General features: G+C 37.1%; 1 protein-coding gene across 1 annotated transcript in view; it reads left to right on the top strand.

The window, feature by feature from the left end:
• DHX15 (DEAH-box helicase 15) overlaps positions 1–13,373 on the top strand; it is a 47,448-nt gene extending 34,075 nt beyond the window's left edge. Inside the window, exons 11-14 of the mRNA XM_052780339.1 lie at positions 1,705–1,827; positions 4,115–4,305; positions 11,437–11,606; positions 12,808–13,373. Of these exons, the coding sequence (XP_052636299.1) occupies positions 1,705–1,827; positions 4,115–4,305; positions 11,437–11,606; positions 12,808–12,925 (602 nt within the window). The 3' untranslated portion in view covers positions 12,926–13,373. The remainder of the gene's footprint in view (positions 1–1,704; positions 1,828–4,114; positions 4,306–11,436; positions 11,607–12,807) is intronic.
• Positions 13,374–13,715: the final 342 nt, after the last annotated feature.

Below are 13,715 nucleotides of genomic sequence, written 5' to 3' on the forward strand. Positions count from 1 at the left end.
CCCATAGTCCTACTATTTGTGAGGACTATTTTCCAAAGTAAACGCTTTTTTAAACCAGTGGCATGACTGTACGTTGTGGTGCCTTAAGTCCACATAAAGATTGTCAAGCTCTAGATAGCAAACCATCTATTAATAGTTTGGACTGAATGGAAATCTAGGTACCAGAAAAGAGCAGAGAATAGTGTTGAATGAATGAGCAGATTAAATGATTGTACTTTGTTTTAGAAGAGCTGTGGTGTCTTGCTGTGGGGTAGAAAGTGCTATTACTTATTCAAAACAGTGAGTTAAGCCAGTGATAGAATCATTTGGAATTTACTTTTATTAGTCTGAGTTAGAAATTAAAATACACTTTGTTATCTCTATTTTCAAATGCAGGACCCAAAATACAGGGTATTTATTTTGCACCTGCATTTCCGGTTCCCTTAATGCATTGGTCTTTCTTGATTTGTTACCATGTGATTCACTGTTGCAGTGTGTATTTTTTTTTCTCAAGTTCCATCCAGTATTCAACTCAACGTACTTTTGAAATCTAGTGTTTTGGGGCTTTTACGAGAATTTAAGAATAAAATGAAGTAAAACCACATAACACCTCACAAAAAGGCCCTCATCTGTTAGGGACAGATGAGGTGCAAAGAGGTGTTCTTGTGAGATTGGTGGGCTTCATTTATGAGAAGGCTAATGTAGTCCTAAGCAGCTGGAAAAAGATAAATGGTTTGTAACATCTTGCTTAGCATTAATTTTATTAAAATTTAACCTCTTAAAAATTACATCTATGTAAAACCAAACTGATTTTTTTTTCCTCCGGTAGATCTCTATAAAGTGAAAATCTCTTATAACTACTTCCAGCATCTTGCGAATTAGTATCGATATTACAAACCTTTAAGAATGTTGAGAGACCATGAATTAAGTTGGCTGCAATACTATTTGTGGTCTTTGGTAGTCTGTGTTTGGAAAGGGAATGTTAAAACACAATTTTGGGATTCAAGACAGACTGAGTCAGATTTATGTAAGAGAATATAATGATAGAGAAAGCTCATCACATTGCGATTTTTTTTTTTTTCAAGTAGTGCCAAAGGACGGTTTAACCTTCCACCACTACCGCTACCATCACAACCTATAGACTTGTATTAGTACCTTCATTCACATGTTTCTGTATACCAGTGCTGATAACAATACCATCTGGGTAAGAGGACTTGACTTTACTAGTGTGTTGTCTAGTAGCAGATTCGTGATAAAACTCATGTTTGTTTAGACTGTGCTAGTGCAGTACAGTTTCAGAACTATCTTCTTCACTCTGTCCATAGAGGGTTTCTGAGAAAGCAAATTTGCAATTAAAGTGTGTTGTTACATGGGGTACTAGCTCCTGGTAGAGCTATCAGCACTGGCTCTTGAACTAAGATCTGTTCAGCCTTCCAGTATACATAGGCAATCTTGATGGCCTTCAGACTAGAGATTTTGATGCCTACATATAGTTCTATTAAAATAATCAGGTACTCTGTAGCTTTGAAACCCTCTTGTCTTACAGATGTGGTTAGGTGTTGATGTACCAAATCAAGGTAGTAAACAGTCCAAGATGCAGTTGGAGGCCATCCTGCCCTGCCCTATGCTCTGTGAACTGACCTAGCTAGGCCTTGTTCCTCTATCTGTGAATGCGTGACTCATCGATATGGGCGTTTGTGTTGGGCCCATACCAACCTTGTTTAGTCCCACAGTGTTTTGTTCGCCCCACGGAAGCAAAGAAAGCAGCAGATGAAGCCAAGATGAGGTTTGCCCACATAGATGGAGATCATTTGACGTTGCTGAATGTCTACCATGCTTTCAAACAAAGTAAGTGTGCACCTGTTTTAGCAAAATTATTTGTAATACTTCGTGCTGCCAGCTTTTGTTCCTGGGTTCCAAGGACAGTTGAAAGGCTTGGGCTTGTTTTTTGACCCACTGTACTGTAATCTTAAATTTTTTTTTTAAATATGTAAAAGATTTAAGTACTACTTTCCTTTGGGGGGGGAAACAAAAAACTAGCCAAAAGATCATGTAATAAACGGATGAGTATGGAGAGAAGCCAGGCTTTTAAATCAGTGCTGGGTAACCTTGGACAGAAGGAAGTAAGTGTTCCTATAACTAAGAAATATTGGAAGTTTGTTATCTGACACTAATTATAGAAAAATCTGCTTAATTGCTTAGTAATTTTTCAGGGAGAGCGGTGCAGAAAATACCGTGAATTTGGAGAAGGAATATGTTCCTAGAACCAAAACCTTTTTAATCCTAACTTTTTAATATAGTTAGGAATTCTGTAATAAGGCCTTGGGATGGATTGAGAGGCAAAGGGGTGATGCATCAACAAGAAGTAACTTAGAGCTGTACAATAAATTTATTTCATTTACCTCATTTCTATATATGGATTTTAGGGAAAATATATGGTCGTCCTCAGCATAGCTAAGCATATTTTAGCAGCTTGAAAAAGATGGGAATGAACAGGTGAAGCTAGGAGTTCTCTTGAAAAATGTCTATGTAAGTGGCACACTTCTTTAACAGTGACTTGTCCTGGTGGTAAGTAAAAAGATTACTCGTAACTGCCAGCCAGGTTAAATTAAGTGCTCCAGTTGCATTTTCTTGTAAGCAAACAAAAAAGCAACAGTCTCTTACCCTGAGTAAAACCAAACACAACTCAGTACCCCTTTCTGTTGCAGCTTTGATCTAGAAATTTGCATTCGAACATTCTAACACTGTGTCCTTATGTGGCAATCCAAAATAAGGGTATCTTCAGAGTAAAAGTCCAAACAAAAGTATTCAAAACTGTTTAAAACAATAGCTGAGAGACTTCTACTAAACACCTGTGAATTGAAGACATCTGTTGCTTGTTTTTTCTATTAGCTTTTTAGTTAACAGGATCTGGTATGTCTTGCAGACATTTTTGTGTGTGCATGTTTCTGGAAGCCACTGCTTTCATGCTCAGGTTACTGAAAGATGGAATTATTTGGGGAATAATCTCTTGTTCGTTTCACTGTGAAATTGAGTATGGTTTTTGGGATTCAGGATCAGAAGACAAAATGCTGCTACTGTTTGCATTTTAGATAACCCATAACTGTTTTATATTGTTCTAGATACACAATTCAAATGGCATAGAAAGTAACATGCTATGGTACTTCAGTTATGATTCTACTGTATAGTGTACAAGAGCTTCAGTGTTCATACTTAATTTTAAATATATTCTGTAACATAAAGCGCAGAAAGAATTTAAACTTTCCTCAAATTATGTAACCTTCCTTCTTTTCAATGCAAATTAAGAATAGTCTTTCTCTGTACAAGAGATACTTTGTATTAATTTTTAAGGCTGGTTTTGTTAGATTATTAAACTGATATCGCTTGAGCATCACTTGAAAAGTAACAGAATTGGTAGGGAGAACTGGGTTTCCTGGTGTTAAACATGCAGGTTTTTATCCTGACAGAATGGCTTAGGCTTAGTGTCTTAACAGATTTCTTATTAGAGTGATCAGCAGTAGAAACAGTAACTTAATAGTATGGAGTTCTGTTACTGACACTGTATTTTGCCAGTCACCTACGCTTACTTAAACTGCTGTGAGGTGCATCACGCTTAGTATTAGATTAGTCTGTATAGCTCTTAACTGTTACTTGAATGCTTAACTTAAGGAGGGTTTGGTTTCTCAAATACAATATAATTATGTACAATCTTCTTTTGTGTTCATTGCACACTACAGTTAAAAGATTGTGCAGTGTTCCTTATGTTCAGTTACATTTTACACTGCAGGTTTGAAAGATTATTTTTCTAGTTGCAGGATGTGATTTTTGAAATGTGCAAAATTTATTGGTGGGGTATTTCAACAAAACATCAGCAATTGTGTGTATGTTATGTTGGTGAGGGGGGAAAAAAGCTAATTTTCTTTTGTCCTGACCACATGTTTCCTGAATAGAAAACAATTTGGGCAAGTTATCTAATGCAAGAAATTGACTGAATAAGAACTGTTGTTATTTATAAAAGTTTTATGGGTATTTTTTTCTGGTTAATCTGACTGATCAATTGGTTATTTGGTGTTTTATTTACTTGTTCTAATTGGATGAAATACTCATTTTTGATTCATGTTTTTAAATATTGCAGATCATGAGTCGGTTCAGTGGTGTTATGACAACTTCATTAACTACAGGTCCCTGATGTCTGCAGACAATGTACGCCAACAGCTGTCACGAATCATGGATAGATTTAATTTGCCTCGTAGAAGCACAGACTTTACCAGCCGAGACTATTACATCAACATAAGAAAGGCATTAGTTACTGGGTATTTCATGCAGGTATGTGTGTGTTCTTGTAGGGAACATAGTTCAGTGTTTACGTGGCTTTTAATGTTAGTATGTTTATTATGATTTATCAAAACTTTCTGAATGATACTTAAATTATATATGGGTAACTATATTACCACTTAGCCTTTGTCAGGTTGCTTGGTTATTACTCAAGTAGTACTTTCTTTAGTCAAATCTTATTTGGAAGAGAAGTTGTAAGCAATCTTACTAGTATCAAAATACTGTTTCTGGCATGACCAGTCAGGAATTGACTGCTAACTTCTGAATAGCTGAGGAAGTAACTTCATAAGAAATTTCAAAGTAACTGCAGAATATGTAGTTTTTAAATTATTTGTAATCTGATATGAATAGGGTAAGTATAGTTGTATATAAATATTAATTATATGTAATCCTTATAGAAGGAGGGTCTTGTCTTTTGCATATTTTCCATATTTATATTTCACTTTTAAATTACATGAGTCACAAGTACCGGAGCAGGTCTGTAATCTCAAAATGTATGCTGTTTGTAACTCATTTGCCTCTTGAACCAGGATGGTATGGAAGCCAACCTCCACTGCTACCTCCTGGATGCTTTGCATTTTGAGTTAAGCATGCCTCCAAGCTAGAATGCAGGCTGTGTTTTTTCTTCATTGTGTTTTGTTTTGGTTTTGGGGGTGTGGGGTTTTGTTGTTGTTGTTGTTTTTTGGCATAGTCCCTTCGTCCTGTGTTTTTTCTCTTCAGCATTCATCCCTGGGGCTAGAAGAATCTCTTTGCTGCCTCTTGTAGACCCAGAGGTCCAGAACCTGTAATGGGAGTGGATCTTCATCCTCATTGACTTTGGACTGTTGGGATAATGTTTTTCCCAGCCGACACGTGTTCTGACACATCTTGGCAATGTCTCTTCTCCAGCCTACTATCTCACTTCTGGAGAACACAACTTTGTTATCCTTAAGAGGCTGACCAGTGCCCATGGCATTTCCTAATTTTTCACTTGAGCTATGCTCTAGTGGTATTTGAGCACAAAAGCTTACCAGTTGAAAAGGGAACCATTGGTTAGTGCTGTGCAGGTTAGAATAGCAAGCAGCTTGACCGGCATGCACTTACCACATCCTAACTGGGGCACAGACTTGGGTACCACATATGTTTAAACTCCCCTCCCTGCCCCACCAAGGAAACAGTGCCTTCCCCAGAGCTAAGCCAGTCAGTTGGTAGCAGAAACATGTTTGTGAGTTTTCAGAATACAGGAATATCAATGTCAGTAACTGCATTTTGCTGTAATGCAAATGGGAGATTAAGGCTGTTGGCTGCTTCTAAATATTAAAATGGTTCTAAAGACTGACTTGCTGTAAACCCTTCAGACAAGCAGGCTAGTCGCTGTTCAGTCCTTGCTTTTGGGACATGTTTTCCTCATCCTGGGGGATGCTTTAGTATGCACTCCCACCTACACCTTTAATTCTGTAAATGTTTTGCAACACAAAGAACAGTTCTGCCCAACGGTCCTTGTTGGGCCCTAGCTGGTTGAGGCAGGTCTGATTGCCACAGTTGCACTTTTGCTTGTCAAGAGTACCCTATGGCTTCCTTCATTTGCTTGGACCTATAGGAGGTCATGTCCTTGGAAGTTTGTGCGTTGTCAGTTTGTTTTATGTTACTCAGAGTGAAACTCTTCCTGTAATAGATGTTTTCCTGCTGTGGATGTGGAACTGCACTATCGGTGCAGGTAGCTTTTTGGTCTCTACTGTCCAGGAGTTAAAGATCTGACTTGATATTTTTGCTGTGAATAGAGTAGTAGGCTCACATAGATGAAAATGAAAGCCTTTCCAGAAGCCTCCTTGGGCTTCTGTGGTCAATAGGTTGTTTACCACCCCCCTCACCCAATATGCCTAGTTGAATTTTTGGGCTGAATCAAGAGACAGCTATGGCAGACCTGTTGAAGGCATTTGGAGAGGAAGCCATTTCAACAGTTTCTCTTCTCCTTTGATGTGTTTGAGTCCATTTTATTTTGAGTTTCTTTGACTCTTTAATCTCCGTGATAGTGTGATACCTGTTTGACCTTGACTCTGTACCTTCTGTCATGAATTCCCATGTTGCTTTGAGTAACCTTCAGTGGAAAATGTAAAAATACTTATAAAAACTTACAAATACCTAAAAGAGTTGTTAGTTACCAGCAGCTGAATTACCTAAAAATGTAGTCTGTATGCACATTGTACCCTCTCTAAGCAGATATTCAGGCTCTGGCATTTGGGGGCTCTTGTTCAGAAAACCTGAGTAATGAAATGCATACATCATTCTTTGTCCTCTTAGTACAGAACATGTGTGGAATTCCAAGTCTGAGCACTTGCAAAATGTGTGCAGGTACTGTAGATAGTCTCTGCATGTAAAGTACTAAGGTCTATGGGCAACACATGGCAGAAGTTGATTCTTCAAATTCCTTAAGTTTAAAAATGCAGTGTGAAGTGGAAAAAAACAGTGGTGGCCATTGTTCTGAAATAGTTCAGAATTGGCTGCATTGTTTTATACTTTGGTAATTGCCTAGTGTCCTAAAAACAATCATAAAATTTTACTGTAGAAATTCCTGTACTAATCAAGACCTGTGGTTGATGTCAGACAGTGTTGGACCTGTATTAACTATTGAAATAGTACTAATTATATAGTTAGTACCAAGTACCGTAAATTTGCCTGCCTTCAGTTGTGTGTCAGTGACTGATAAATGTGGAATTTCTGGTGATGAATTATGTCTTTACCCTTAATATTTAAATACAAACTTGAATTCCAGTAAATCTGCCAAAGACGGGCAAAGGGAAGAGTAAAATAGTTTCAAACTGTCAACAATTCTGTATGTAGAAAAACTTCTGTAAGGATAGATACTGACAAGAAGTTAAGTGTCTTATAAAATTTCTGAGCTGTGTCCCTGGTTTCTTCTAGTTTTTTAGAGTGGTAAACTTTTGTTGGCTTTTTTCAGTAACTGTTTCTGTATCTCACATCAGAATCTGCAAAGTATATATAAAACGGAGCAAGAGTGATGCTTGCAAGATCACTAAGAAACTGCTCATTGAAAATAAAATACCTCAGAGAAATACTGCTTTCTCAATACTTTAGTGCTAGACATCCTACCTTAAGAAAGGAGAGGGATTGGAAAATTGTACAAGTATAACAATCGTAATTTGGTAACAAAACTCAAGAACTAGGTATAGGTGATTATTTACTCAACAGAAATAGAAAAACTAAGCTTATCATTTTTTAAGTTTTAATAGATATGTAGCTGAAATAACTGTGGTAAAGATGAAGCAAAAAATAATTATACTACAGGAAATAAGTTAAGGAAACTGTTGAATTGGAAAAGGTAAGCAAATACCAAAGTATCTTTAAGATGGGTCATCTTCCTCTTCGTGATTTTTTTTTTTTGAGACTGATATTGCCAGTTGTCTTAAAGAACTTAGGCTTTTATAATTGTATTTCCCATCTAGTAGCGAAGGCGGAACAAGAATTGATATTTCAAAATTTAAGTCAGAATTTAAAGGTGTAACAAAGTCCTGTGGTGTCTTCAAATCAAGCTTGGTATCTTTTTTTTGGAAGATGTGGCTTAGTCAAACACAGAATATATCAGGGTCACTACAGAGGATGAAATTAAATGACCTGTGCTGTACAGGAAGTTGGATGTCAGATGATTGGAGTACTAATTAAAATCTCATTCCTGCTGCTACTCAGTCTTTGGTGCTATTTCGTATATAGAATGATGTATATTTTTGAAGTCTTTACATAATCAGGCTCCTACAATAATAGAATGGTAATAAAATAAACCTATGACATGAAGGTGGTCACTAGTGCATTTAATGGTATTCATTTAGCTCTTTAAGAATGCAGAAGAACAGTTTAAAACTTTTTAATACCTTCAGAAACACTGTTGTGTGCTCTGCAAGCAGAAATTTCAAAAATCCAAGGAACTGACATTGCTCCTCTGGTGCATACTAGCATTCTTTTTTTGAAAAGAAAGACAAAACCCAATCATTTCTCTAAACTGCCTGCTAAAATTTGTGGCCTTGAATCTAAAAAAGGTTGGATCTTGTGATACTACTCCTGCTCTTGCCCTTTTAAGTGCATTTGTATTTACAGTGTTTGACATGTTTGACTGAAGACCCTTGGTTGGGCCCTCTAGGTTCAGTGGTGTGATAGATAATAAATAACCACAACCACACTTAAAATTTCAGAGGAGGGCGTGTCATTCTTAATAAAATTGTGACATCCTTGAAACCTCTGTTATGAGAACTTGAACTGAAACCTTTTCCTATGGTGGCATGTGCCATGGTGGCTGCTGTTTCCATGTGGGTTTGTCATGTTGATAAAATCATTATAATTGTCTCTAAATCATCAGTAGGTGGGCTTTCTCGGTCTGCAGAGTAACCTGTTGCAGAGATGCATGGGCTGGCTTGGCTCTTCATGATCCTTTGAGTCATGTTTGTGTAGCTCCTTATGTTGTGTAGTCAATACTGTTAATAGCTTTTCCCCTAATGTTTTATACTAACACATGACAGATTCCTTGATGATCTTGCGGTTCAAGTGTGTTCCCTAGTATCTTGTATACTACCACTACTCATTGAAAAATGAACCCATTTTCTAGACATGCTTTGTATGATTCTGTGGAAGCTCATGCTTTTTATACTCTGAAAAACATCACAGAATGGTTGAGGTTGGAAGGGACCTCAGGAGGACATCCAGGCCAACCACCACTACATTGTATTTTACAGGCACTGGAATTGGTTGCATGCCAGGGGTTCAAAGGAGCTTAAGCATATATGCTGCCTCCCCTGTGTCCTTGTTAACTCCCTTATGTCCACCGTGCTGCTTGCCTGAGCCCATTCTAAATTCTTCTAGCGTAGTGATCTGGCAAGCCACTTACACCTTCAGAGAAGAAGCAGAATTGGCTCTCTGTGTTGAAACAGCTCAGGCCAGGACGGAGCAGGAAGACGTAGTAGCTGACAGATCATCATTGCTTGCTGTGGAGCCATAGCTTCACGGTGCATATTTCATGATAGCGTTGTCATTACTGAACCTGAAATTCTTTACCAATCCGTGTGATAAAAAGCATGCTTAATAGAAACATCTAAATAAGATAAATACTGTAGCTCAGTGTTAGCTCAGGATCGAAATAAGTCACAATAGTGTGTAACCACTTAAAGGTGACTTATCCCCGATACCCATGTTCTAAGGAAACTTTTTTTTTTTCCTTAATTGGGGTTATTCCAGTCCCTGTTCTTCTCTGGAATTTAAGACCTAACTGTACTTTTCAGTAGTATTTCTTTTTTTTTTGAGTATGCTTAAATAGTTATTTCAAAATCTTTTTACTTCAGAATTACACAAAGTAAACAAGAAATACAACTCTTTACTATCGTAACTGACATGGAAAAGGAAATTGTATGTATTTGGGAAAGCTAGATGATAAGACTTTACTATTTTAATACATCTAAGTGAGATTGAGGTGCTAAAGATAAATTGTCTTGATTTAAATTTAACAGCACACTGTTTTCTAGAATGAAACCTAAATAAATACCTTGTTTGTCCTTTTTTAGGAAGAACAGAAACAGATAAAGCACCCAGATATTTTTGTACGCATGCTTTTGATCTGAAAAATGAAGTAGATTAAAAAAAAAAAAAACAAAACAAAACCCCACCTTCCTTTAAAAAAAAAAAGCATAATCCGACAGTAACATATGTGCTGTGATTGTGCTAGGTCTGTGACAGATGAGTTTCTAGTCTAGTCTGGTTTGCAGCTACAGTGCTATTTGATTTTGCAAACGTTGGATTGAGTTGAATGAAATTAAGCCTAAATCGTTACAGACAGTGCACTGTTAATCTCCATTTAAAAGAGTCTCTGTTGGCTCCCCAGACCTGAAATAAAGTAGCAGTGTAATCTCTAAAATCTTGGGTGAAAAGATTTGCAGACTATTGAAATACTTTGTTCTACTCCTAAAACATGTTCTGGATATTAATGTCATAAAATATAAGAGAGAAGCACACTCAAAGAAAGTAGTTTGTTACTAAGAGATATTCTGACTTAAAATTTCAGGTAGCTATTGCTTTAGAAGTCCTGCAATTTTAACCTAATTAAAAAAAAAAAAAAAGGGTGAGCTATACCTAGGAATTAAGAAAACAAGGAAGTACACAGCCTGTATTAAAGGAGAGCAGCTAATGGTGATCTGATTAAAAATGTCTTTCAGACGTCTTTCAGCCATTGTCCATCCTGCTTAATCTTTTTACAGTATTTTTGTGTCTGTATATACATGCAATGAAATAAGTACTGAGGTCATCCTGAATTGCCAGTATCAAAAGGTTAATTTTAGTTACCTGTTCTGTTAGATTAACTGTTAGTACAGAGGATATCCTCCTAAGGATAACTGTCGCTTTACCCAATCTTAATGAGCTAGGTATCAGAGCATCTCAGCGAGGTAGGCATTATTCCCTTTCACAGAGCAAGAAGCTTAGTCAGAGAGAGGTTAATTGATTTTCACCAAGGTCACAGCAGAAGTGTGTTGCTGAACCTACATTTTCCAGCTCTGAAGCTCATGCTGTAACAAGACTGTTCTTATTTCTGACTTACTAAACTTCCTATTCTTACTGGACTGGCATTTTTTTCAGGCCCACTGTTTGAGAGGATTTGCAGAATAATACGTGCATCAGTAAAATTACTACTGAAACACTGCACTAATAAAAACTTGAAAGGATAACATGGTGGCTTACTGGTCCCACAATAGCTGCTGCAATGAAGTGCTTGAAGCAAATGTCTGTAGTAGACCACAGTTGACTGTGTGATGTTACAAACCTGTCCAATAGACATTCCTTTCCAGTGCTTCTGTTTGCATTGCTGCTGTTCTAGTAATGATTCTTCTTTTTGGGTAATAAGTATTTCTGTATATTGCTTGAATTGTATATTAGAATATACATTTACCATGACACTTTGCAAAAACATCTGGCATCTTGATTGTGTCTCTAAAAAAACCTGAGTAGTTGAAGTGGTCAAATAATGTGCCAAATTTAGATGAGGCTTGAAAGTTGGGATAGTAGATTTTGTATAGAACACTCTAACAGTCAGATTGAAATCACTTCATTTAAAAATTGCCTGTGGTAATGAAAGAATGTCTTTTTATTTAGGTGGCACATTTGGAACGAACAGGGCATTACCTAACAGTAAAAGATAACCAGGTGGTGCAGTTGCATCCCTCCACTGTTCTTGATCATAAACCAGAATGGGTGCTCTATAATGAGTTTGTCCTTACAACAAAGAATTACATCCGGACGTGTACAGACATCAAGCCAGAATGGTAAGCCAGAACTCTTAAAACAGTCATGACCTACTGTAAAGCTCTTGTTTTTCTTTTTCCTTTTTTGAAATTGAGGTAATTCCTTTCACTTTTCCTGAAGCTAATGTTATTAAAATGGTTTGGGGAACAGCAATGGCATAGACTTGAGATCTTGTAGATGACTAAAGGTTTTCTTTGTGGATACACGTTTCTGTTTGTAGGAGTTGTGTGTGAAACTCAGATGCCCAGGCTCTGTATGCAGTGCGCAGAGAGATGCTTGACTTAAAACCAGTTACTTTAGTATGTCCTAGCACCCACTTTTGTACCTAAGTTAAGAGGTACCAGTAGATGCCTCTGCTCTCAAAAACTGGGACCTCTCTTGGCAGTAGGTGTCTAATTTTTCCAGAAGGATCTGAACAGGATTCACTGCCACCTTTAAAATATGAAGGCACACAGTGGTAATACTGGTACAACTTGCCTTGTTGTAATATTTAATTTGTCAATAGCTTGTATATCAAGGAAATCATTGAGGCCTGATCCTCTGCAGACAAGCAGAGATCTGAATCATCTTGCCTATCTTTAAGGTTGTACTTAAACTGCCAAGTTGTAAGCTTTGGGGATGTGGGATGCTCTTCAACTGTTGTTGAAATTGTGTGCTGTTGTGCAGAAAGAGTTTAACGATTTGTAAGCTAGGAAACATAGCACGTGTGTACTGTCCGTAGTATTTTAATGGAAAATACATGTTTGAATCCTTCCTTAGAATTCTTTTTCTCAACAAGCGTGGTATAGCCTAAAGCAGGATCCTGTGGCCTTGGTTGCATTTTCAAGCTTAAAATGGCTAAGGCTGAACTGTATTTTCAGGCAAACTGGTATTTAGCCACAGTTCTGTGGCTTGTGAACTTTGACATTAAGCAGCAGCTCTGACTGGATGGGCTACTATGGCACATACTGAAGCAGCAGTGTGGGTCTGTAAGGGACATATGGCTGAACAGGAGCATCTTGTGAGACTGGAGTGTGTGCTTTTTTGCTTTGGACTTGGGCGCTTGCACAGGATGGGACTGAGATTTTAAATGTGTGTGCATGTGTATAAATTTCCATTAATCTTGGAATCGCAGAATGAGCTGAAAGTAATGGATAATCTCTGTTTCCCTTGGTTGTAGAATTTCTGTAGGATGCATCTGAAAGTTTGAGTATTAGTAACAAACTTTTCCTTTTTTGACAGGCTGGTGAAAATTGCCCCTCAATATTATGACATGAGCAATTTTCCACAGTGCGAAGCAAAGAGACAGTTGGATCGCATCATTGCCAAACTTCAGTCCAAGGAATACTCACAGTACTGAATTTGTGCTTTGAACTGAAGTTATTCAGAGGACAGCTTTAAGAGATGAAAGGATTCAAAGTTCAAGTTGTGCTCTTCACTTTGGTTCAATAATGGCCTTTATTTGAAAGCTTTTTAATTTTTCTTTACAGTAAATATTCCATTCTGATTTCATAAATTAAACATTTATGCCTCCCTTTTGTGTTGACACTGTAGCTCATACTGGAAAAGCTGATCAATGTTTTGCAGTTTATTGAAAGTAGTTCTATATATAACAATGTTATAAGCATTTCTTTAGAAATGGTTGAAAATGCTTCTAAAAATGTGATTATCGACCATGGTATGCATGATCGTTGTAATTGTTGACATTCCTTTTAGAAGTTGTGAAATGTTACAACTTGTGCTTATGTAGACACAATCTTCAGCTTCAGTACAAAGGTACTGACTTCAATAAAGTCTATTTATACTAATTTTGTGCCACAGTATGTCAGTATTTCTATTGTTTTGATCAAAACATGAGAAGCCATTAATTCTCCCATTAAACTGCCATTTTATTGACATGGCAGTAGTTTCATATTTTAGTATTAGAAGTGCAGATGCTTAAGCAGCACAGTTACAATGACATCAATATAATGCATACAATGTTCATCCCTTGCAAACTTGTTTAAATTATGTAGGAAATTGTTTTAAAACTGAAATGCATGCAGATGTTTTTGGAGAATGCTTTCTTCAAACATACTCCTAGATATTTCTTGGACAGAACTGTAGTAATATGTCCTGTAAAGTGAAGTGTCTGTGGCCAGTTAGAAATT

The sequence above is a fragment of the Harpia harpyja genome, chromosome 2 (assembly GCF_026419915.1).
Source record: "Harpia harpyja isolate bHarHar1 chromosome 2, bHarHar1 primary haplotype, whole genome shotgun sequence".
NCBI classification, from domain to species: Eukaryota; Metazoa; Chordata; class Aves; order Accipitriformes; family Accipitridae; genus Harpia; species Harpia harpyja.